The 26,325-nt window shown below is 36.9% G+C and overlaps 1 protein-coding gene across 1 annotated transcript; it reads left to right on the top strand.

Moving 5' to 3' along the window:
• The first annotated feature begins 293 nt into the window (after positions 1–293).
• On the top strand, positions 294–18,024 carry LOC134474647 (zinc finger protein 490-like). The gene is made up of 4 exons (XM_063243153.1): positions 294–428; positions 12,992–13,118; positions 13,318–13,378; positions 15,029–18,024. Exons 1-4 carry the CDS (start codon positions 426–428, stop codon positions 16,029–16,031), a joined length of 1,194 nt encoding a protein of 397 aa, XP_063099223.1. The 5' UTR covers positions 294–425; the 3' UTR covers positions 16,032–18,024.
• Positions 18,025–26,325: the final 8,301 nt, after the last annotated feature.

Here is a 26,325-nt window from a genome sequence, read left to right as displayed (position 1 = left end):
CACTTTTTTTACTTTTTAACTTTCAAATAAAATGGGTTTGGGAGAAAAAACAAAGACTGAGGTAAAGTCTTTCAGTGCAAATACCCATCAGACGAGATGAGGTCAACATTCCAGAAGACAGCCAGCTCCAGAAGCCTCCACCATCTTTCATTGGGGATCCACAGTTACAGGGTGGGTTTTTCTTCTGTAATTATTCTTGGTGGGGAAGGCAGGCAGGAGAGCAGGAGCCAATCAGTGATGTAGAGGCTGGCTGTAAGAACTGTCCAATCAGGCGGACCAAGGTAGGCGGTCTCTTCCGGTGTCATGGCGTCAATTGCAAGGCCAGGGCACAAAAGGGAGCCCTAGATGTTTGCTAGACCAGTATTTTTTGCTTCTATTCGCTGTGGACTGCTTAGACAGAACCTGGGAGACCTCCAAACTACACAATGGTAATGTTATGGGATGGGAGCAGTGAAATGGGGTAGAATCCAGTTGAGACCAGTTAGAAGTGGTGAGAAGGGGCTGGGGTTTATCTCAGCGGCATAAGCGCCTGCCTTGAAAGCAGGAAGTCATGAGTTCAATGCCCTATACCCATAAAAAGGAAAAAAAAAAAAAAGCATGTTGTGAGAAGCAGCTGTGCTGTCTAGAGCCTGTGTGCTTAGCCTCAGACCCTGAAATCCTCTAGTGCTAGCAGTGAGTCATCCTCTGTCCCTTTTACCTCTCGCTGGGGCCAGGACAGTTCTGGGTCCCTAGAATGCTGTTGCTACTGTGATACCACCAGGCCACAATGCCATTTTTGAAATCGCCTGCTGCCCTTGCTCCTCCAACAGTCTGGGCCCAGGAAGGGGCATGAGGAGACCCTGATTCCAATGTGGTTTCAAGCTGGGTGCAGCTGTAATAAGCCAGGTCTCTGCTCTCATTCCTGTCAGTAACAGATCTGAAAGCCAGAAGTTTATAAGTGTCTGTGATGCAGGATCTCATAGCCACAACTGCTCTCCTTAAACTTATGCATTTATGTATTTTGTGATCGCCTAAATTTATACTATGTTCTCATATTTCCATGCTTATGAAAGGTGGAGGCAAAGGTTCTGAGAATTTAAAGATGTGTAGTGATGTGCCTCAGTGGAGGAAGGCTTCCCAAATACCGGATGAACTGCTGTGTATTATAAAGAACAATGCAAAGAATTTCTGAACATACTTTATGTGACACATGTGCTCATGGACGATGTTTGGGAGAACAGCCATAGAGGTTTAAATTTTGAGAAAAATGAAGCAGATATAAATGTGTCATCAAGGGCAGGGAAAAGTTTGTTTGCTAAGGACAAATTTCAGAAAGGGCTGCCTGTTAAATTCTCTTTGAAAAATGCCTAAATGTAGTCATTTGCATGAACATATACATGTGATATCCTTCTGAATGGAAAGGAATATGGGTGTCATCTCTAAATTAAGATGTGATTTAATAGCTTGGTTGATCATATACATTGTTCAAATATGGAAATGCTCTGCAATGGAGTTTACTAAGTGGTTAAAGGAGATGCCATAAATTAAAATTTTGCAGGGATTTCAATAGTTTAGTCATGAAGGGTTTTCTGCTTAGGGTGGATCAGAGGAGCATGGAAAGGATGTGGAAGTGACTGGCAGGATGCAGTGTGCCAATAGCAGGACATATAACAGAGAGGGTCTTCCCTGAAAAGGAAGTGCTTACGGTAAGCACGAAGATAAAGTTGGCTTATGATTTCTTCCTTGAGGTGAATAACACCAGCTCTGGTAAGAATCAGTATTCCACATCCTTGTCAACCCCTGAATTTTTTGTTCTTCACTTGAGATCTAATTTTGATTATCTCTAATTATGACCCAGGATCATGAAGGTGAAATTTGAATTTTTTTTTTGTAACAGGGATTGAACTCAAGATCTCAAGCTTGCTAGGTAGGTGTTCATGCGCTGAGCTAAATACCCAGCTCTGAAAGTGTTTTCTGTATACTATGTACGATATCAACATTGTTCCTCAGAAAATGTTGAATATTGTGGAATTTTTCTATATTGTATGGATATAATTTTTAAAGCAAACCAAAGGTGTCATATGCAGTCACTTTTCAAGTTTCACATTGTCTGTGGGGTGTCTCCGTCAGAGTTTCTATAGTTGAGACAGCTCTGTAACTTAGGCTAGCCCCAAACTCAAGGAAGTTCTCCTGCATCAGCCTCCTAAGACATATTTCTTATATCTGAATCGAGAGTGATCACTTGGTGACACTGAACTATAATTTGAAACTTATACCTGGTTTCATTTTTTATACATTGTTTACATACAGCAGTTTTCCATGAACATTTGAGTTATTATTTATGTATCATATTTCACGTTATTTATGTTGTGTTCTATGAAACCAAATTTAAATATCAAAATGCTACTTAAGTATATTAAGAACAAAGGACTTAGTGGCCTAAATGAGATTTGAAGAGATATCATTGTTAGTACATCAAAGTGATTCATGAGATATTTGTCCGCCTCTGTGCTTTATGGATGCTGGTCCTGCAGGCTCTCACTATGAGCTCTGCTGTAGAGACAATGCATAGCGACTCTTGCAGTGACTCAGCATAAGAATCAGTGCTCCTATTTGGCTGTTACATTAGCTCTGAGTTGCAATAGAGCATTAAATTTGCTGTCTCAAAAAATGTGTATATACCAAAAATTAATCCCCAAGACAAGGAATTAAGATTTGAAGAAATCAGTCTCCATTCAGCTGTTTTGTTTGGTTTAGTTTTGTTTTATTGAGGCAAGTTTTCTCTATGTATATCAGCTAGTTTTGAACCCATTATGGAGTGCAGAATTGCCCTAACCTCAAAGCAACACTCCTGTCTCAGCGTCTTAAGTGTGGGATTATAGATTTCTGTGTTTTTACCCTAGAAAATATTGAGGCTTGTAACTTAGCTGTGTTGTAGCATGGTATAATAGATGCCATCTGGAGCTTTGCATTTAACTAGTGCCCTGTATTTCACCCAGAAAAATGGAAAATCACTCTGGGTATAAGTCCCAGGAGAAAAGCAAAATGAGCTGTACCCAAAGAAAAAAATTATCCTGCTTAACAAAAGAAGCAGAATACAGTTGTCATCCAAAAATTATTATAAGATTCTAGCTAAATGATTTCCAACAGGATCTTTTTGTGATTTTATCTTCTAAAACATCTCTAACTTTCCAGTTCAGAGCATCTTCTTTAGATACTGAAATGGGGGTGGGGGTTCTGTATACAAGTGTTCCTGAGACCTGTTAATGAAGTTCCACATTTCTCAATTGGGTTGCTTGGCTTCCTATATTGTTGTTCACAAACTCAACTCAAGTGCAGAAACCTTACTGACACAAGCAAACCTCAGGATTAAATGACAGTGCCACTGAAATGAAAGAATAATAGTAAAAGGAGAGGAGAAAAAAGACAAATGCCATGTGTTATAATGTCCACATCTTTTCCCTAGTGATGAAGAGGCTGAAACAGGAGAATGGCCATGTATTCAAAGACAGGCTAACCTACATAGTGAGTGCAAGGCTGGCCAGAACTCCTAAGTGAGACTATGTCTTTAAATAAAAAAACTAAAATGAAAATATAAACAACCAAGGTGACAGAAAGACTATTTTAAAAAAATAATTATAGAGCTGAGTGAAAGTTGACCTATGCAAAATGGGAATTATTGAATGATTCTGCAGAAGAATTAAGGCCATGTAGTGGCATCCAGGAGGCAGTGACAAACACAGACTTAGGAATGGCACCTATAGTGCTACAGCACAACAGTGTCCTCCTTCCTACAATGTATTTGCATTTTATTAGGCTGAGGACTTATAAAAGCTCATGGAAATGTGAATTCATGGCAAACAAGCAGCTTGAAATCCAGGCTTTGGAAGATGGCATTTAGCAGACATTTCATATTTAAATTGAAATAAGAGAAATATAATCCTGCCCTGTTTGATGTCAGATGCACCAATTTTAATGGCTCACAACATTGAGAAGTGAAGTCACAAACCAAAAGAAATTCAAACATTTTCTTAGAAAAAAAAAAGAGAAGAATAGCCCTGAATTTTCAGGAGTGGTCTTCTGTGATTTGGCCACAGACCTATTGTCAGGGGTCATTTTTCCAGGAAAGTCATAATGTTGGTACAGTGTGGGTCTCAGACTACAGTCAACCCATAAAGCTTATATCTGCTTAACTAGTATTATTCATCAGGGGAACAAGTTAGGCAGAAAAGGCATGTGGAAAGAGCCAAGGTATTTTGTGGGAACAATAGTCCAGTTGTTCTGGTCATTGAGTATGGTAATTGAGGCCTATCTGAACTTCCTGGAGGAGGTGGTGGTAAGTGTTGTACATTTCAAGCTGTTGTTTTTCTCTTCAGGAGCATGTAGACGTGCTCACTGCATCTTCACCTTCAGGTCTGGCTTTCTTCTGCTGTGCCTGTAGCAGTGATTGTTTTATTTGGTTTTTTGCATTGCCTCTTTGAGCTTTCAGTTCCTCTCTGATTGTATATCAATTTCTGTTTACATTGACATCCTTTGCTAAAATCATAATAGTATTTGAATGAATAAAGTGATGTTTATACATTTAAAAATATTCATTAATACAGGCCAGGGATTTAGCTCAGCAGGCAGAAACGTCTGCCTGGAAAGTGCTAGGTTATAACTTTGATCCCTGGTACTTATAAACAAAAGTTATTTAAACTGCTAGGAAAGAAAATAATTTCATTTGTGAAAATGTAGGTTTACAAAATTTATAACTAAATATCTCAATGGCTAATTAAACATTGTTAATCATCATATTGAGTATCTAAAGTAGTTGGGGCTGGGGATTGAGCTCAGTGATACAAGGAGCTGCCTGGAGAGCACAAGGTCATGAGTTCAATCCCTCATACAAAAAAAATTCACAGTTGTCAGCGATGCAGTGCTATGTGCACATTTGTTGAAACTGATACTTGTTAATTAATAGGCTCAATCTTTCTTTTGTGTCTACGACATACCTACAGATAACATGGCAATTACAGTGAATGATGGACTGTCCCCTATAGGAATGCTATTTTCTGAGTTGTTTTTATTTTTTGTTTTCCCACATAATTGAAAATTGAAAATGTTGGCTGATGCTAGGTAGAAAAACTATGATAATCATTTTTTTCAATTTAATGTTATATTTCCCTATATCCATTAAGAACATTTTATTTGCTACAATTACTCCAAGTCAAATTGATAAGCAATTCTTAAAGTTACAGGCAGCTGAGTTAGTTAGAAATACAGGCAGCCATACTGTGATAAAGTGGAATGAAATTCCTGAACGTCTATGTCTGGTATGTGTTTGTGTTCTCTAAAGTGCAAGAATGAATTTTAGGAACAACAGAGATGAAGAGCACAATATATTTATTGAGAGAAAGAAAGTGAAAGTATTTTGCTCTAAATAGGATATTTTGGAAGTGGGAGGTGGCACCAGGGGACTTTTACCTTGAAGTCACTTTCCTCTCCCCTATTCAACCTACCTGTGGCCAGAAAAGAATCTCAATCATATACTTGCATATCAGTAATGCCACCTTTAAGCACTACCCAAGTCAAAAACTATACTTTTTGACATATAGTTCAATAGTTCATCTATATGTTTTGATATATAGATCCTCCCATACATTTCTAGAAGAAAAAAACAGACCTACAGTGGTCATGGGGTTCTCTCCACCATCTTAGAATAAAGGCCATTAAGGGAAAGCTTCTGTCTGAGAGAAACAGGAGGGGTTCTGAGCCTGTAGCACAGGACTCTGTCTTTTCTAGGGACTTTACAGAATAAAATCATGTAGTGAGATAGTTTTAAAGTGGGTTAGATTACTGAGATTACTGAAGAGGTAAATTAGCACAGTAGAGAAGCAGAATATAAGAAATGTAAAACTTGCCTTTCATTTAAAGAATGTAGAGAGAAGCCCACAGCCACCAAGGGTTTGGTTTTTCTTTCCAACTGACTATGGTGATATGGGGCATATGTGACTTTTGACTGGATGTGGTGCATGGAGGGGACATTGATGTCATGCAAGGAACTGATGGTAATTTTCTTTAGTCTCTGTGGGAAAGAAAGAGGAAGTTGTAATCAAAGAGATAAGAGGAAGTGGCCATATGAGTAAGCATCGCTGATTTTACATTTTCCTCCTTGAACTACCACCATGAGGTCCTGTAATTGTTTCTAGGGTAAAACACATTCAAGTATATACTTTGGTTTGAATGAAGAAATCAAAACAAAGAATTTTTGCCATCTGTCTTCCTCCATGGCTGGTGGTAAAACATTTATAAGAAATATGTTGATTCATTTCCTTAATGCATTGTAAATACCATAACCAAAATTACAGATCAGTTCACTGTCAGAAAAAGCAGTAGTGCTTAAAGGCCTTCACTGCAAGTATCTCTGGAAAGGTTAGATCAACATTTTGAAATATAAATTACTACTGATTCTCTGACTTCAAGAAAGAGAAAAGTTTATATTGATATTGCTAGAGTGGAATGAATCTCCTGGTCTACTATATGTGATATGAGTTTTTGTTTCTCTAATGTCAAAGAATGAATTTTAGGAAGAACAGACATTAACAGAAGAATGTACTTATTGAGAGAAAGAAAGCTTATTGAGAGAGAGAAGGGGTCCTGAGCAGGTTGCCAAACACTGTCTTTTCTAGGGACCTTTATAGAGTAAAATCATGTGATGAAATGAGTTTAAGGTGGGGAAAACTAGGAACTCACAATGCAGATGGGCATAAATGGGACAGAGCTATGGTAGCCAATGAGATTATAAGTTCAGGTAAAGTTGATTAAATTGGGAACAAAGGGGGAAGGGAGTCACATAGAAAGCAGGCATACTTAGGCAGCAGTGACTTCCCTTAGTGGTTTGGGAGGGTGACTACTGAGGTCATCAGGATGACAGGAACTATTTAGAATGTCTGTGTTTAGAATAAGGATACATTTCTTTGAATGGTGACTGCTGACTTCCTCAGATTGGTAGGGAACTATTAAGAATATCAAACCTTAGGATATGGATGAATTTGCTTATCATTTGTCTTCAGGTTGGCCCATAGCATGAGGTGTCAGTCTTCCCCATAGTTGCAAGGTATCTGGACTCCTGCATGGGCTCCTTGGGGGACCTAGCCCTGTCTCATGCCAACAGTATTTAAAATAACTCAGGTGCCTGTAAGAGTACTGTTTGGAAAATTGATTACAGATGTCTTGTGCTCTGGGTGAATGATCTGGGGATGACAATGTGCAATGTATATACCAGCTTTGCCCCCTGATTCACATGTTTTGAAATTTAATTTTAGTTGATGTGTTCTTTTTTCCTTGAAATAAAATGGATTTGAAAATTAAAAGCCTGAGGTAAAGCTCTTCAGTACAAACACTCCTGTGTTAAGCTGAGTTCACCACTGTAGAAGAATGGCAGCTCCAGAAGTCTCTGCACTGCAATCTGTCATTTGGGATCCTCTTGCAGGGAGAGTTTCCTCCCCCTGTTTATTCTTGACTCAGAAGGAGGGCAGTAGAGCAGGAGTCCATCAGTTTTGAAGGGGCAGGCTATATGAACTGTCCAATCAGGCAGGCCATTGCTGGCTGTGACTTCTGTCTCTTCCAGTGTCTCAGCATGATTTACCTGTTCTGAGTACAATACTGGTAGCAAAACACTTGTTGGGTCTAATTTAGTACTTTTGATGTCCTGTGTCCTGATTAGAAAAGAACCTGAGAGATCCTGGAGCCATGGAATGGTGAGGTTGTGGATGGGAGCCCAGAAATAGGGTGGCATTGGGAAAAACCAGTTACAAGTGTTTAGGAGTAGTTCTGGTGTCTGGAGCCTCATGTATTTACTTAGCTTCAGCTCCGGAGGTCCTCCAGCATTGGCCATGGACCATTCACTGTCCCTTTTGCCTCTTCCTGTTGGCAAGGGTGATTTGGCATCCCTCAGAGCCCTGGCTTCACTATGACAGCAGCAGACTCAATTCACATCTTTGAAATTCACTGCTGGCCTGGTAACTCCACCATCTTAGGCATTGGAAGGAGCTTGCGAAGTCCCTGACTATGATACTTTTTGTAGTTTGTAGAGTAGGAATGAGCTAGTTCTCTGCTCTTTCCTCAGAGTAGCAGATCTGTAATGTCCAAAGTATATTAATGTCTATAATGCAGGGCCTCGTAGCCAGAATGGCTGTATGTAAACTTGGGCTTTTTTGTATTTATAGTGATCTCTTCAATTTATAGTATGTTCTCATATTTCCAACCTCAGGACCGGTAGTGGCAAAGGTCCTGAGAATTCAGAGATGTGCAGTAATGTGCCTCAGTGGAGAAAGGCTTCCCAAACACGTGGTGAACTCCTCTGTATTATTTAGAACAGTGCAAAATAATTTCTGAACATACTTAATTATTTAGGTGGCACCCCTGCTTACAGACCAGGTTTGTGAGAACAGCCACAGAGTTTTGAAGTCTGAGAAATATAAAGCAAATATGCAAGTGTTATCAAGGACAGGGTAAAAATTTGTGAAGGACAAATTCCAGAAAGGGCTTCCTGTTAATTTCTCACCGAAAAATGCCGCAATTTAGGCATTTGCACGGACATATACACATGATATCCTTGTGAATGGAAAGAATAGGGGTGTCATCTCTGAATTAAGAGCTGATTTAGTAGCTTGGTTTTTCAGAGACAGTTTAAGTATAGAGATGCTCTGCAATGGACTTATCTAAGTGGTGTAAAGGAGAAGCCCTAAAGGGAAACTTTGCAGTGATATTAATAAATAGTTGACACCAACTGGGGGAAATTGTACATACAATAGGAAACAATGATCGAGATCCTTCCCACACAAATGATAAATTGTATACATACAGTCTTCAGACAGATTGTGGGGATGTTAACATTCCTTGTTGCTATACCCTTAGTTACAGGGGGTTTGACTAAAAGGTGGATGTAAATGATAAAGCCCTGTGTGATACCTAACAAAGGCAGCCATTGAGGGCCATGCCATCAGAATTGTTGTTAGTATTCAAAAATGCATTCCTCCTGCTGTGACTCTGTACAAGAATGTATAGGCATATGTAGCAAAACTTACTTCACTGCTGAGCTTATGAGGACAAGGGCTGAAAGAGTTAAAGGTGATTGGTTGACAAATCTGACAGTGATAGGAAGTTCAAAGTATGCCCAAGCCTCATGTCTCAACATGGTTGATAAATCAGTGTGCTGGAGCAGGGTGGCCCCTATACATGTGTCTGATAGGGGTGGGCTGCAAGGTAAGATCAGAAAACTCTGGTGGTTGAGGAACGAGTCAAGCTGCTAATAAAAAGAAGCTGCCTAAATCACAGGGAGTTGGTCTAGATGCTCTAACTTATGATATTCTAGAGGCCAATCATAAAACCTTAAATGTTTCCAACCCAACTTTGGCTGAAGAATTGCTGGTTATGCATGGCACAGGGCTCCCCATCTCCCTTGCCATCCCCAGCAGTGTTTCTCTGGCTACACTGGGGAAACAAGATTTCTTAAATTGTAGTGCTGGTCCCCCCTTTAGAGTACAACCAGTAGGCTTCAAAGACTCTTTCTGTCTTCAAGGTTTTCATAAGGATACCTCCAACATTGACGTGGAGTCCGTTACATTTACTGATTGTAGTTCCATAGTTAACCGGACTACCTCTTTTATCTTGCCAAAGGACAAGTATTTATTTGTGGAGGAATTATGGCCTATACCTTCCTCCAACTAACTGGACAGGGATATATATAACAGCTGTCCTGTTGCCTGATATAGAGATCCTACCCATGGATGAGCCCATCCCCATTCCTAGTTTAGATTACATCACAGGCCACTCAGAGAGGGCAATTCAATTTATTCCTTATTGGTAGGCCTAGAGATAGTCAGGAGCCTGAGGTATGGGGCCAGCAGGAGTAGGGGTTTCTGTCCAACCTTCCAACCAGATTGTTAATGATGTGCAGGCATTATCTAGTACCATTCAGGTCATTCAAGACCAAATAGACTTGTTGGCTGAAGTAGTTCTCCAAAACAGAAAGGGACTAGACCTAATACTCCTAGAGGAGGGTGGCCTATGTGCCGCTCTAAAAAAAAGTGCTGTTTTTAGTGCGGAGTTATGTTTTTATGTTTATTCAGGCATAATAAAAGACGGCATGTCCAAACTCAGAGAAAATATCAAAACTAGAAAAAAAATACTCTTCGGGGACATCCTTCTCTTCCCTATGGCAAGGGCTAGCTCCTTATGTTGTCCCCCTCCTAGGCCCTTTAGCTGCTTTGCTCTTACTCCTTACCATTGGTCATTGCATTCTAAACAAGATTACACATCTGGTGTGATCACAGGTCTCCAAGGAAAAGATGATGGTCTTGAGATACCAATATAATCCAATACCTACTAATAATCTCTAGGATTAGAGATACTCACAAGAAAAGGGGGGAATGAAGGGTAAAACATTTAGGAAACCCCCTCTTGCTTGTCACACGGTCAGAACAACCAGATGTTCTGGCCTGATAGGGAAGTTGTGGTCCAACGTCCCCAAAAATAAGAGCACCGTGAACTATTGACCCTGCCAGATGGGATATGAGTTTTCAAAACATCAAGCCCCCTGCAGTGGATAGCTCACCCACCAATAAGCAAATGACATGACCCCTATTAACCAATGTCATCTGCTTCTGTAACCAATGCTTGCTTTTCAGTTTTCAGCTTTATATACTCTGCACTCCCCTACCCGGGCACTCTCTCCCCTCTCCCCCCTAGAGTGCAGTCGGAGAGTCCCTCACATGCACGGATAATAAAAGCCCTTGATTTTTCATGAGACCTGGTTCCTTGGGGTCTTCTTCACAACGGTGATCTTACAATGTTAATAGTTAGGCATGAAGAGTTTTCTGCTTGGGATGGGTCAGAGTAGTGTGGAAACCATGTGGAAGTGACTGACAGAATGCAGACAGCCAATAGCAGGACATAAAACAGAGAGGGTATTCATTGAAAGTCAGGTAGTTCTTAGAGTAAGAATGAAGTTAAAGTTGGGTTCTGATTGCTTCCTTGAGGTGATCAACATCAGCTCTGGTAACAATCAGTATTCCACATCCCTGTCAACCCATGATTTTTGTGTTCCATACTTGAGATCTAATTTTGATTATCTCTAATTATGCCCCAGTGTCATGAAGCTAAAATTTGAATTTTTTTATACAAAGGATCGAAATCATGACCTATGCTTTCCAGGCAGGCGGTCATGTCACTGAGCTAAATACCCAACTATAAAAGTGTTTTCTGTGTAGTATGGGAGATATCCACTTTGTTTCTCAGAAAGTGTTTAATATTGTTGGAATTTTTCTGTATTGTATGCCTATAATTTTTTAAAACAAACCAAAGTGTCTTACACAGTCTCTTTTTAAGTTTCCCTTTGTCTGTGGGGTGTCTGAGTCAGGGTTTCTCTATTTTAGACATCTCTGCAACTTAGGATAGCCCCAAATTCAAGGAAAAACTCCTTCACCAGCCTCCCAATATATATTTCTTATATCTGAATTTAATGTGATCACCTGGTGAGAGTGATATATAATTTACAGCCTGGGCCTTGTTTCATTTTATATACATATTTTTTTAAATACAGCAGTTTTCCACTAACATTTGAGTTATTATTTATGTACCATATTTGATGTTATTTATGTTTTGTTCTATGCAACCTAATTCATATTTCAAAATGCTGCTTAAGTATATTAAGAACAAAGTACTCACTAGCCTAAATGAGATTTGAAGAGTCGTCATCTGTAGTCTATCAACGAGATTGATGAGATATTATTTTTTTCCTTTAAATTTGAAGGTTGTAAAATACAACAGAACAAGGCAGAATAAGGCCAACTAAGATTGTACAGTTAAACTGGTACACAACTTCACAACAGGTTACTGGGATAAAAGTAATTGTATCACAGTATATTTCATTATCTTTATAATAGTTTTTATCATGTATATCAAAATGAGATGAAATACAGAACATTATAGAACTTATCAAAACAGAATATTGAATAAAGCATTATCATTAATCAAAATAGAGCAAAACAGTATTAAAAATATTTGCCTTCAAAGAGGTAGTAGAAAGAAGTCCCCGTAGTTTGCTATGTTCAGATTCCCAGGATATGCTCAGAATTCTAGTTCCCATTTGCTAATGGGGGGAGACAGGAGAAGAGGGGTAGGGGAAGTGGGATGTTTCATTCTAAGCCATGCTATTGCTAGTAGGGAGACAGGCTGGTTATTTGGTTTAACAGCGTCCTAAGTTCCAACATGGCATGGATCACAGGAGCTGCTCTTGGTTCTCCCCTTGGAAGGGCTGCAGTCTGCCAGACTGCCACCAATTACCAGTGAGTGGACATGCTTGCTTGGTGTCCCATTGTCCTAAATTCCGGCATGGTTTGGATCTCAGGAATCTGCTGTTTGTTCGCCCCCTATAGGGGCTACAGTCTGCCACACTGCCACCACTTACCAGGGAAGGGAGGTGCTTGCTTGGCTTCCCAGTTGATTGATGAGATATTTATCTGCCTCTGTTCTATGTGGATGCTGGTTGTGCAGGCTTCTCACTGTGAGCTCTGCTTTAGAGACAGTACATAGGGAATCTTGCAGAGACTCAGCAAAAGAATCTGTGCACCTATTTCGCTGTTACATTAGCAATGAGTTACAATCTAGCATCAAATTTGCTGTCTTCAAAAATGTGTATATACACAAAATTAATGACAAAGACGTGGATTTAAATTTGAAGACATCAGTCTTCTTTCAGCTGTTTTGTTTGGTTTTATTTGTTTAGTTTAGTTTTGTTTTATTGAGACAAGCTTTCTGTATGTATATCAGCTGGATTTGAACATCCTATGGAGCCTAGAATTGCCCTGAACTCACCGAAGCCATTCTGTCTCAGCCTTTTGAGTGCTGGGATTATAGATATGCACCACCACACTTTGCTTTTGATTCAGAATTGTAGGAGAGAATTTAAGATATCCCAAACCTGAGGTTTGAACCTTCCTTTGAGAAATATATGTATGATCCTTAGGAGGCGGTGACCTTTGAGGATGTGGTTGTGAACTTCAGCAATGAAGAGTGGACTTTGCTGAGTCCATCCCAAAAGAACCTCTACAGAGATGTGATGGGTGAAACCTTTAGGAACATGGCTGCAATAGGTAAGGATGAATTCTCTTTGTTACTCATGCTGTCAGAATATTGTTTGGTGCTCATCAGTCCTGTTTGATTAAAAAGAATGTGAGAATGTTCTTAAAAATAGCTCAGACCTGAACACATTATATCATAAATCTAAACAAAATCTCTTAATTTGTATGTATTACTGTAATGAGTCTTGGTATTTCTATGTCTACAATTCAGGAGGACTTGGGGATATCCAGGAAGCTGAAAAAGAATGCAAAATTTACTGGAGATATTTAAGGTAATTTTCACTTAAAAGGAAAAGTAATGTTCCTGACTAATTAGTGAATCAGCAGAAAATTGACTACCAAACAAATGAGGCACTGGAGGCTGGGGATTTAGCTCAGCGGCATAAGCACCTGCCTTGCAAGAAGGCAGTCCTGAGTACGATCACAGGTACCAATAAAAAAGAAAAAGATGAAGAAAAAAAAAAAAAAGAAATGAGGTACCATTCATTTTAATGTCAGTAATATTCTCCAAAGATGTATAAGCTAGGGTGTGTTAAATGAGTGAATCAAATCATGAAAATGTATCACATTGCATATAGAGGTGTACGAAAGGCATACACTTTGAGTTATGACATTCTGCCTACAGTTTTTCTACCCATATATACATGTGAATACAACACATTCATTAACTAAAAATTGCTAAGATTGCAATGGGATTTGAAATAAAACTGAGTGCTCATGTTTCCAAACCATGCTCTAGAGAATCAGCTATTCTCATTAAAATTCTTAGTAGGCTGGTAGGCACTCATTCTGAGTATCAGTATGCAGTTGTCTCTAGAAATTGATCCCCTCATACTTGTCCTTGTTATAATTTTAAAAACTCAAAATCCACATAAAATACTGATACATGTTTACTCATATACAAAGCAGATCAAGTTATAACAGATCACGCCTTCAAGAATATTAGCTATCTGTCACTGGATTCGTGAAGAAGGAAAATGTTAATAGACTCTCTGTGATTGTGCATTCTTGTAAACTCAGCACACTAAGAGTCAGATTTTGCAGAATGGCAAATTTAAGTTCAAACTTCACAGCTTAATGAACAGTGAAAATCTCTTAAAATAGATAAGAAAAAAGCTATAGATTTTATGCTAATACCTGTTGTTCATTCCTAGCATGGAAAAGAAAAAAATGTGTAATATAGCATCAAAAAATAAATAGTATAATGTCATTTGCCATAAGAAATAGATGGGTCTTTCTCAATTCAATGAAATAGCTCAGCTATGAAACCAAAAATTTACAAGGTTTCTTTTAGATGAGAAACCAAAATATAAAGTGGAATGAAATGACAGTGAGTTGATAGAGAAAGGTAAGACTGACCATTTGGAAAAGAGAACCATAGGTTAAGGACAGAAGGGAGATTTTGATGGGGAAACATATCAAGTTATCTGTCTGTGATACACATATGTACTCATTCCCAAAGTGAAGCTAAATATACTGTTTTTCAAAAGGTACCAAATTTTAAGATTTCCAGAGCTGTACCAGTCTTTTGGGAATGGTTGTTTTCAACATATTTTACAAGGCCATTCTGTTGCTTCATGGTCAGAATTTCTTAGCAGGCATTAAAAACACAACTTAACATTAATGCAGTCATTAAACCGAGACCAATCTCACTGTGAATTTTTCTTTTTTTTTTAATTTCATGTAAGCAAAGACTAAACAAAAGAAAATAAGTAGAAATAATACTATTTCAAAGTGAAAATAAACAGTAAGAAATCACAAGATGATGATTACATATGGTGCTCATAGAAATAGTTAAGATACAAAAGTGAAATATATGAAGTGGGGATTGAAACAAGACTGCAAACAGTTTTGTTCAACTGTCCAACAAATCTTAGTAATACGATTATCAATCCTATATGTGATTTTTTTTTTTTTTACAGAAATGACAAGCTAGGGAAATCCTATGGATATACATCTTGGAATCAGTGTAAAGAAGTATTTCTTTGTACTGCAGGAGGTAATGTGGACATGAAAGAAACAAAAACACACCACAATGTTCAGATCCATGAAAAATATTGCAGTGGAGGGAAACCCTATGTATGCAAGCAATGCGGGAAAGGTTTTACCACACATGGAATTTGTAAGAAACATGAAAGTATTCACAGAGGAGAGAGACTCTACATATGTAAGCAGTGTGGGAAAGCTTTTAACACACGTGCAAGTTATAAGGTTCATGAAAGAATTCACACTGGAAAGAAACTCTATGTATGTCAGAAATGTGGAAAAGGTTTCACCAAATCTAGTCATTGTAAACAACATGAAAGAATTCACACTGGAGAGAAACCATATGTATGTAAGCTATGTGGGAAAGCTTTTAACACTCGATCATACTGTAAGATTCATGAAAGAATTCACACTGGAGAGAAACCCTATGTATGTCAGCAATGTGGAAAAGGTTTCACCAAATCTGATCATTGTAAGAAACATGAAAGAATTCACACTGGAGAGAAACCGTATGTATGTAAGCAATGTGGGAAAGCTTTTAACACACAAGCATACTGTAAGATTCATGAAAGAATTCACACTGGAGAGAAACCATATATATGTAAGCAATGTGGGAAAGCTTTTATCACACGTGCATATTGTAAGGAACATGAAAAAATTCACACTGGAGAGAAACCCTATGGATGTAAGCAATGTGGGAAAGCTTTTAAGACATGGGGAGATTATAAGAAACATGAAAGAATTCACACTGGAGAGAAACCCTATGTATGTCAGCAATGTGGAAAAGGTTTCACCAACTCTGGACATTGTAAGCAACATGAAAGAATTCACACTGGAGAGAAAACCTATGTATGTAACCAATGTGGGAAAGCTTTTTCCCAACATGGAAATTGTAAGACACATGAAAGTTCACACTCAAAATTAAACCAGTATATATAAGCATCATGAGAATGGTTTGCGCACATGTACATATTGCATAATGTATGAAAATCTTCACACAGGGCAGAAAACTTGTATATGGAAGGAATGTGGGAAAGATTTCAGCAGAAACTCTCATTGTCCAATACTTGAAAAAATTTGACCTGTTGAGAAACCCTGTGTATGTGAAGAATGTGTGAAGCTTTCACCACACATGGATATTGTAAAATACATGAATGACTTCACACAGGTGAGAAACCCTATGTATATAACAATGTGGCAAAGCTTTTACCTCATAAAGTCATTGCAAAACACATGAAAGAATTCACACTGGGAATAGCCACTGGCTATATAAACAAGTGGAGACACTTTTAGCAACCAGATTGTAAGTGAAATACGTGAAGAAACTCACACAAGAAATAAATCCTATGTGTTATGGGAATACTCTTAGCACACATGATCATTGATACATATCTGAAAGAGCTCACTGGGCAGAGATCTTATGTAGATTAACAATGTGAGAAGTACAACAATACATGTTTGTTGTTAAACACATAGAAAAAGCATCACTGTTCAGACAGTTTAGATCTAAGTTTACTTTAAAAATCCCAAGGGGACCTAAAGAATTAACCAATGCAGAAGTTTGATGTCAATATTTCTTGACAAATTTTTCAGAAATGACAAATCTGAGGTGGAGCTCTACTCAAGTGCACATGTTGTATGGTTTTCAGTTAATCACTTGTACCAATTTAGATTTTTTAGAGTGTCTTTGTGCTTCAACATGGCATCTTGTAATTAAACATGGTAATCTGAAGTGGGCTTTTCAATTTCAAGTATGGATAGGGTATATGTACTTAACATTTTGTCTTTAAAACCTAATTTTTATATTTTTGGTGAATTATAATGTTTATTTAAACAGAACAAAACAGAAAAAAGAGAAATAATACAGAATTTCAGAAAAATAAACAATAAGAAATCACTAGTTCATTAGTTACATATTGTCATCTTAGAAGTAGTTGTTCAAGTTATAAAATTAAAGCATACAAAGTGATATTCAAATAACAACACTGTGAACATTTCACCTCAGTGTTCCAACAAAAAATTCTTAGTATGCTTATCTGTCCTACACACTTGTTTTTTTTTCTTAAAGAGCATAAGACTAAACATGACAAAGCAGAACAGAACAGTTCATAGGAAAACAAGTTAAGGGAACACAGATTTCAAAGCAAGTCCACTGGAGATGTTCACTGTCTATCTTACTGTCTCTAGTTTTCTTCCAAATAGTTGTTTCCATCTTCACATGCATTGAACAAATACTGAACATTATAGAACTAATCAAATAATTGTGGGATGATGCAGGATTTTTTGATCTTCAAGACTGATTTTGAGGAAGTCGATAATGACTACAATAATGTCTCTCATTCTCTTCATACTAGCTGTCTTTATCTTTATGTATGCTGAAATTGAACATAACAGATTAGACTAATGTCACTCTGAACAATGAATAATAGTATCCTGTGAAGGAAAAATGTGAGGAATTGCCTAAAAAACAAGGCAGAGGACATTGTTAAAAGTGTATCAGGATTTAAAAGCTACGGTAGTCTTATTGCTCTGTTTAGTTTGATTATATTTTGTTCTGGTCTGTCTACTCATATTAGATTTGAGGGCACAGAGAGATAACCCAAAAACAGCAGGTTATACCATGGTATCTATCCTTAATTTCCTATTAACTTAAACTGAAACCCTGTATTACTTACATTGTCTTCTATGACTGATCTTCTTTGAAGCTGGTTTCTTTGAGTGCTATTTGGCCTTAACTGATTTTATTCCCATTTGATATGCTTGCTGGTATCAAGTCCATGAATAGAGGTAACTACTCTGAAGATGACCAGATGTAAAAGATATACATTGGGGGGCTGGGGATTTAGCTCAGTGGCTTAAGCACCTGCCTGGCAAGTGTGAGGTCATGAGTTTGATTTCCAGTAACAAAAAAAAAATAAAGAAATAAAAGTTATCTATTCCAGGTTTGATTATTTCTTTATTTAAAGAGAAAAGAAAGGAAATAAAAAAAACAGCAGTAGAAGGGTACAAATAATGCAGAATTTGAAGAAAAAAATACAGTAAGAAATCCCTAGTTAGTAGGTTACATATTGTCATCTTAGAAACAGTTGTTCAAATTATAAAATTAAAGCATAAAAAGTGCACATTCATACAGTGAGACTGCCGACAGTTCCATTCAATGATCCAACAAAAGCTCAGAAATATGGCTTTCCATCCTAAACACTCAAACATGCAGGTATATCCCTTAGACCACCTTCCTTTCCTCTCTTTTTTTACAATAACAATTACACTTTTTGGGTATTTTTATTTCCACCATTCATATTACTTTGTTTTGAAGAGAATAAAACATAACATGACTAAACAAAACAGAGTCAGTTAGAACAGAAGGAGGGGCATAGTACATGATGCAAAAATAGAATATCAGGTGATCAAAAATGGTTACCATTGTGCCTCTTGCTATTTTTAAATAGAGTTGCCTATATCATTAGGTTTAATAGAATTGATCAAAACAGTACAGAACAAGACCAATAAAACCTACACTGGAGACATTACATGTTTTCAAAAGAAGATAATAGTCAAACCATAATGGGCATTATAGTAAATCTTATTGCCTTCAAAGTGGTTGCCTATTCCCTCAAACTTGATACTATCTAACAAAATAAAATATAGTAAAATCAGACAGAACAAGATGGGGAAAGCAATACTGGGGTTCAAATCAGGTTAACAGGAAAACAAAAAAGTTACTATAGTATCTCCCACTATTTTTTAATTTAGTTTTCCCTTAATTGAAAAAAATAGATTAATTTTTATAAAGGGTGGAGATTGATATAAAAGAGGACATTATAATAGAACAACACAGATCACAACTGAACAATTTAAGCATCATTGTGTTTCACCCACAGATAATCTAACATGATAATAGTCACCATAGTGCCTCTTTCCTTGAATTATTTGAGTATAACTTTGTATACTATAGCATCAGGTATATCAAGACAGTATGAAGACATTCAAGAGAAGGAAACAATTACATTGTATTTAAAAGCAGTTAACACAAAATGAAAAATAGTTTCTATATTATCTCTTTGCCTATAAAAATTTTGTTTATACTATTGCATATAGTAAAATATTGTAAGATACAACATGTTAAAACCAGTGGAAACAGATGTACAATAGCTTGATGAGATTTCAAAACAAGATGATATTGAATCAGCACTAGCTTTTATGATGTGTTGTTTTGTCCAGAATAGCTATTCATACTATCACCAATACTAAAATCAAATAACCCAGGTTAAAACCATTGCTCATATTGAGTGAAAACATATGGATTTAAACCAATATGATTGGGAATCATGATTACCATGTACTTCTATGTATTCTTATCATTTCTTACACTAGGGAAAATATTTAGTATTTATACATGTGAGTTTGATTTATTTCACTCATCAGTATGTTCTCAAGCTGCGTCCATTTATTTATATCTCAATGTGATCATTCTTTATAGCTGAGTAGTACTCCATTGTATAAAAATACAACTTTTTTATCCATTCTTCAGGTGATGGACACTTAGGTTGTTTGCAAGATCTGGCTATTACAAATTGTGCTGTTATAAACACGGGTGCACATATATCACTGTGGTATGATGCTTTCAGTTCTTCTGGGAATATGCCTGGAAATTGAATAGCTGGGTCAAAAGGTGCTTCCAGTCCCAGCTTTCTGAGAAATCGCCAGACTGACCTCCACAACAGTTGCACTAGTCTAGACTCCCACCAACAGTGCAGGAGAGTTCCTTTTTCCCCACAGCCTCTCCAGCATTTGTTGTTGTTGGTTTTCTTGATCTTGGGCATTCTTTCAGGAGTTAGATGAAATCTCAGTGTGGTTTTAATTTAAATTTCTCTAATGAACATTGATGGGGAACATTTTTTCATGTATTTATTTGCCATTTATATTTCTTCATCTGAAAATTGTTTATTCATCTCAGATGCCCATTTTTAGATTGGGTCTTTCAATATTGGGGGTGTGATTTTCCTTTAATTCTTTATATGTTTTAGACAGAAGTCCTTTGTCTGAAGGGCAGTTAATTAAGATTTTTTTTCCCCAGGTTTTGGGTTTTCTTTACACTATGTTGGAGATTTCTTTTGACATGCAGAAATTTTTTAATAAGAGACCATACCAATTATTGACTCTGGGAAGTATTTCCCATGAAGTTTGAGTCCTGTTCATGAATTCTCTACCTACTCCTATGTCTTCAAGGTTTTTACTCAATTTGTCTTCCAATAGATTTAGTGTTTCTGTTTTAATATTTAGATCTTTGATCCATTTAGATTTTATTTTAGTACATGTTGATAGGCATGGGTCTAGTTTTAGTTTTCTGCATATGGAGAGCCAGTTTTTCACCATCATTTATTAAAGAGACTGTCATTCTTACAGTGAACATGTTTGGCGCCTTTATCAAAGATAAGGTGGTTGAGTGTGTTGGTAGTTGTGGTTGTATCTTCTAATATATTCCACTGATCTTTGGTTCTGTTTTGGTTCCAGTACCATGTTGATTATATTTCAGGTGCTTTGTAGTATAACTTCAAGTCAGGGATTGTGATACCTCCTGCCTTGCCTTTGATACTTTTAACTGTCCCTGCTATTCTAGGTTTGTCCTCATTCCAGATGAATTTTAGGGGAGATTACTCGAGTTCTACGAGGTATATTGATGGTATTTTTATCGGGATTGCATTGAACCTGTATAAAAGTTTTGGAAGAATGGCCATTTTCACAACATTTATTCTTCCTATGCCTGAGCAATTGATGTCTTTCCATTTTCAGAGATCATCTTCAATCTCTTCTTTCAGTATGTTATAATTTTACCTGTATAGGTCTTTCACTTCTTTCATGAGAGTATTTCCTAAATATTTCATTTTTTTGGTTGCTAGTGTGAAGGGTGTGACCTCTCTTATTTCTCTCTCTGTGAGTTTGTTGTTAGAGCATAGGAATGCTATTGATTTTTGAGTATTGATTCTGTATCCAGCTACATTACTGAATTTATGTATTATATCTAGGAGTCTTTCAATGGAGTTTTGGGGATCTTCTACATAGAGTATCATGTCATCTGCAAATAATGATAATTTAACTTCTTCTTTTCCTATCTTTATGCCTTTTATTTTTTTCTCTTGTCTAATTGTTCTGCCTGGTATTTCCAGTACTATATTAAATAGGAGTGGTGATAAAGGACATCCTTGTCTTGTGCCTGATTTTAAAGTAAAGGCCTTCAATTTTTTGCCATTTAGTATGATACGGGCTGTTGGTTTGTCATAGATTGCCTTTATTATATTGAGAAAAAGACCATCTATTCCAATTTTCTGTAAGGTTCTTATCATGAATGAATGTTGGACTGTATCAAAAGCTTTTTCTGCATCTATAGAAATGATCTTTTGTTTCTTAAATTTGGCTTTATTGATATGGTGCATTACATTTATTAATTTATGTATGTTGAACCATCCTTGTATGCCTGGGATGAATCCCATTTGGTGATGGTGTAACATCTTCTCGATGATTTGCTGCATCCTATTTGCCAATATTTTATTGAGGATTTTTACATCTGTGTTCATTATGGAGATTGGTCTATAGTTCTCTTTTTTAGTTGGGTCTTTCTCATATTTTGGTACTAGAGTAATATTTGCCTCCAAGAATGTCTTAGGAAGGATTGCTTCCCTTTCAATTTCATTGAAGAGTTTGAGGCATTAGGTCTTCTTTGTATTTCTTGTAGAATTCTGAAGTGAATCCATCTGGCCCTGGGCTCCTCTTTGTAGGTAGGGATTTAATTACATTTTCAATTTCATTAATAATAATTGGGTTTTCAGCAGTTTTATATCTTCTTGACGTAGCTTTTGTACTTCATATATTTCTAGGACTGTGTCTATTTCTTCTGTGTTATCAAACCTTTGAGAGAAAAGGTTTTCAAAATCGGTGTTGATAATCTTCTGTTTTTTTATAGTCTGTAGAGATTTCACTTTTTTCATTTCTTATTGTATTAAATTGAGCTTCTTCCCTTTTTAATATAAGGTTGGCTAGGGGCTTATAAATTTTATTTATTCTTTCAAAGAACCAACTCTTTTATTTATAGATTCTTTGGATTGTTTTCTTAGTCTCTATTGCATTGATTTCTTCTCTGAGGTTTATAAATTCCTCGCTTCTTTTGATTTTTGTCTTGACTTGCTCTTCTTTTTCTAGCTGTTTGAGGTGTAGTATCAGGTTATTTATTTGTATTCATTCTGTTTTCCTGATGTGGGAACTCAGTGCAATAAATTTTCCTCTGAGGATGGCTTTCATAGCATCCCACAGGTTCTGGTATGTTGCATTTGTATTTTCATTTTCTTGTATGTATTGTTTAATTTCTTCTTTAATTTACCTTGTGACCCACTGATTATTCAAGAGTGTGTTATTCAGTTTCCATATATTTGTGGGATTTTTGCAGTATTTTTTATCATTAATTTCAAAGTGGTATGATCTGATAACATGCAAGGGATAACTTCAACTGTTTGCATTGATTTAAATATGTTCTGTGAGCTAATATATGGTCTATTATAGAGAATGACCCATGTGCTGCTGAGAAGAATTTGTATTCTGATGTTGTTGAACAGAACACTCTGTATATATCTATCAAGTCCATTTTTTCACTTGAGTGATTTAGTTTGCTTATTTCTTTGCTGATTTACTGTCTGGTTGATCTGTCCTTTGGTGTCAATGGTGTGTTAAGGCCTCCTATTAAAATTGTGTTACTGATAATTTGATTTTTCATTTCTGTTAATACTTGTTTTATAAAACTGGGTGCTTTGGAATTTGGTGCATATAAATTTAATATAGTTATCTCTTCGTCTTGAAGTTTTCCCCTAGCAAGTATGTAATGACCATCTTTGTATCTTCTGATTATTATTGGTTTAAAGTTACACTGTGTCTTCAAACAGAATGGCTACTCCTGATCTTTGATGATTTCCTGTTGCATGAAGTATTGTTTTCTATCCTTTGACTTTCAGTCTGTGAGTATCCTTCTGGGTTTGATGGGTTTCTTGTAGACAGCATATGGTTGGATTTTGCTTCTTGATCCATTCTGCCAGTCTGTTTCTTTTAATTGCTGCATTGTGACCATTTACATTAATGGTTATTACTGTTATATGTTGGTTTATTGTTGACATTCTATCTTCTGCTGTTACATCTTTATCTTTCAGTTCTGTTTAATTATCTACTTTACTTTGTGGATTTTCCTAAGTGTATCTAAACCGTCTTTCAATATTTTTTGCAGGGTTGGCTTGGTGATCATAAAGTTTTTCAGCTGTTCTTTGTCATGGATCTATGTTACTTCACCATTGATTTTGTTTTTTTTTTTTAATTTTTATGAGCACCATGGATTGAACTCACAACCGCCTGCTTGCAAGGCAGGTGCTTATGCCACTGAGCTAAATCCCCAGCCCCTCACCATCGATTTTGAAGGATATTTTTGCAGGGTACAAACGTCTAGGTTGGAAATCATTTTACTTTATGATCTGGAATACTTCACTCCATGCTCTTCTTAACTTTATTGTTTGTATTGATAAGTCTGTTGTGATTTTGATAGGTTTTCCTTTATAAGTCATCCATCTTTTCTCTCTGACTGCTTTTCATAATCTATTCTTGTGTTGGATTTCTTTGATGGTGATTATTATATGTCAGGGTGTAGTTTTACTTTGGTTATGACTATTTGGAATTCTATCTGCTTCACTGAACTTGAGATCAGTTTCTGGTCTCATGCTTGGGAAATTTTCAGCTATTACTTCTCTAAATATCCTCTTCGCATCCTTTATGTCATCTATTTCTTTTTCATTAATCCCTGTCAATCTTATGTTGTTTTTCTTTGTGTCATCTTGCAGTTGTTTAATTGTTATTTACTGATTCTTTGTTGTTTTTAAAAGATCTTTCCTTTCCTGTTCACTAGCTGCAATCTTGTATTCAAGGTCTGAAATTCTATCTTCACTTCCATTGAGGCAGCTTTTACAGCTTTCAGTGGAGTTTTGATTTCCTGTATATTTCTGTTCATCTACTTTGTGTACTCTATTTGCTTCTTATATTGCCCATCTTGTAATTCTATCTTTTTGTTTAGTTCCTCCAATTTTTAACTGTGTTTTCTTGAGATATATGCAGCATCTCTTTCATTTCTTTTGTCATTTTTCTTTTACCTGGGAGATTATTTCTAGTTTGAATTCTTATAAAGCTTCCCAGACTTGCTTGTTTAATTCAGTTGCTATTATGTCCAATATTTGAGGTGTATGGCATATATTTTCTTCTGTATACATCACTCCTCAGGTTTCTTGGGATGGGCTGGAGGTTTGAGATTGTAATTTGGTCTTTTGTTTTGTCACTTTCCCATACTTCTGTGTTTCAAGTATTATTCAAAACCTTTCTCAGGATCTGTTGAAAATCCACTTCTATGACCTCAGCTCCTGGGACTCTGGCACCCAGTTCCCCCAGGCTGCTGGGCCTCTGGAACTGGTGGTGCTCACCTGCTTGCTTAGAACTCCACAATTCTCCAAGCAAAGCCAAAATGGTGAGGCTGATGCAGGCACCCCAGACCTGCCTAGCTCTTCCAGTGCACCTGGAAGGCTCAAGGGTCCCTATCAAGCTGGGATCAGGGGAAAGTGTGTGGGGCACTTACCCCAGGACACTGGGCCTCTGGAACCAGTGGTACTTGCCTGGTTGCTTATAACTCCATAGTCCTCCAAGCACATGGGGAGGCAGATGAAGGTGCCCCAGACCCACCCAGCAGTTCCAGTGCATCCAGAAGATGCAAGGTTCCCAAACAAGCTGGGCTCAGGCTTAAGTGCACAGGGCACTTACCCCAGGACACCGGGCCTCTCTATCTTATTTTATTTAATATCCTATTTTGATTGGTTTTATTTTCTGATATTGTTTGATCTTATGATGCCAAGGGCAGTAATTTCTTTTTTGGTACTAGGGATTGAACTCATGGCCTCACACTTGCCAGTGGCCTTTGCACTCCTGTGCTAAATCCCCAGCACCTATGGGCAGCAATTTTGAAGATAACAAGAGCTGTTGTTAGCCATTGTTGATTTCATATTATCCTGTTTTGAAATCCTGTGTCACTATCAGTGTTTTGCTTTCTTTGACTTTGTACTGGGTTATATGGTTTTATTTTCTTTAAAATAAAAAAATAATCCAAATTCAAGAAAAGCTGAGTAAAATTTATATTAATACATTGCTGTAGTGTATCTTTACATTGGTTATCAGAATATTGTACATGCATTTAGCCTATCTGAACTCTTTTTATTTCACTTTCCAATCTCTCTTTTCCCTCTTCCATCATTTCCTTATCCTGTTTCCACTTGTAAAATATTTGTCATTTTCCAATTACTGATCTTTTTTTTGTAATAACTGTAAAGTTAAACACAGTATTTGTGTAGGTAAAGTCAGTCAACTATATATATCAACTTCCTGAATATACAAGTACATATGGATTTCATCATCCTTCCTATGTTTCTACTAAACAGATTTTGATTCCAATAAATAGAAATCCATATTATGGTTGTGCATAATATTGTGACTCTGAAAATGGAAAACCACAAGTGCACTGTGCAAACGTGTTGATCACAAGCATATGACTCAATGCCTGAGGAAAAAAAAGTATCAGGTTCTTTTACAAAATATTGATTAAGGTCTGCCTGTATTTTGAGGTTTCAGATTTGCCCTGGTATATTCAGTAGGTGTGTTGAGGGATTTGGAAGCAGCCAAGGTAATCATACCTGCTTTTTGTGCACATGTTAATTTGGTTAGTGCAGCAGGAGTGAATATTAAAAATTCCAAACCAAATATTACAAGGTAAAAATCTTGTGCCATTGACAGTACCACTAAATTTCATGATACTGCGATCCATTGTTAGTCTCAATTTATCTCATAGCTACTGTGTGATGTCACATCATGAAAAGAAAAATGAATGCAATAACAAGAGCAACATTCAGAGAAAGAAAGCACATTCACTGGGCACCAGTTACACTATATTTCAAATAGCCATTTCAGCATTAAGTAAAAATCCTTGCATAACTTATCAATTAAATTTTTGATAGGTATGTATGTATATAAAATGCTGTATGTGTGTTTTATTACTAACTACTCTGGGAAGCATCCATTAGGCACATGGAATCATGTTCATCATATAAGGGGCATTACACTTTTATTTTAATAGAAAGGTACATGACTCCTAACTTGCAGGCTTGTAACA

The sequence above is a fragment of the Cavia porcellus genome, unplaced genomic scaffold, assembly GCF_034190915.1.
Source record: "Cavia porcellus strain 051 isolate PalLab524CR breed Dunkin Hartley unplaced genomic scaffold, mCavPor4.1 scaffold_34, whole genome shotgun sequence".
Taxonomy (NCBI): Eukaryota; Metazoa; Chordata; class Mammalia; order Rodentia; family Caviidae; genus Cavia; species Cavia porcellus.
The sequence above is the reverse complement of the archived record's forward strand: the minus strand, read 5'-3'. Positions and strand labels throughout refer to the sequence as shown.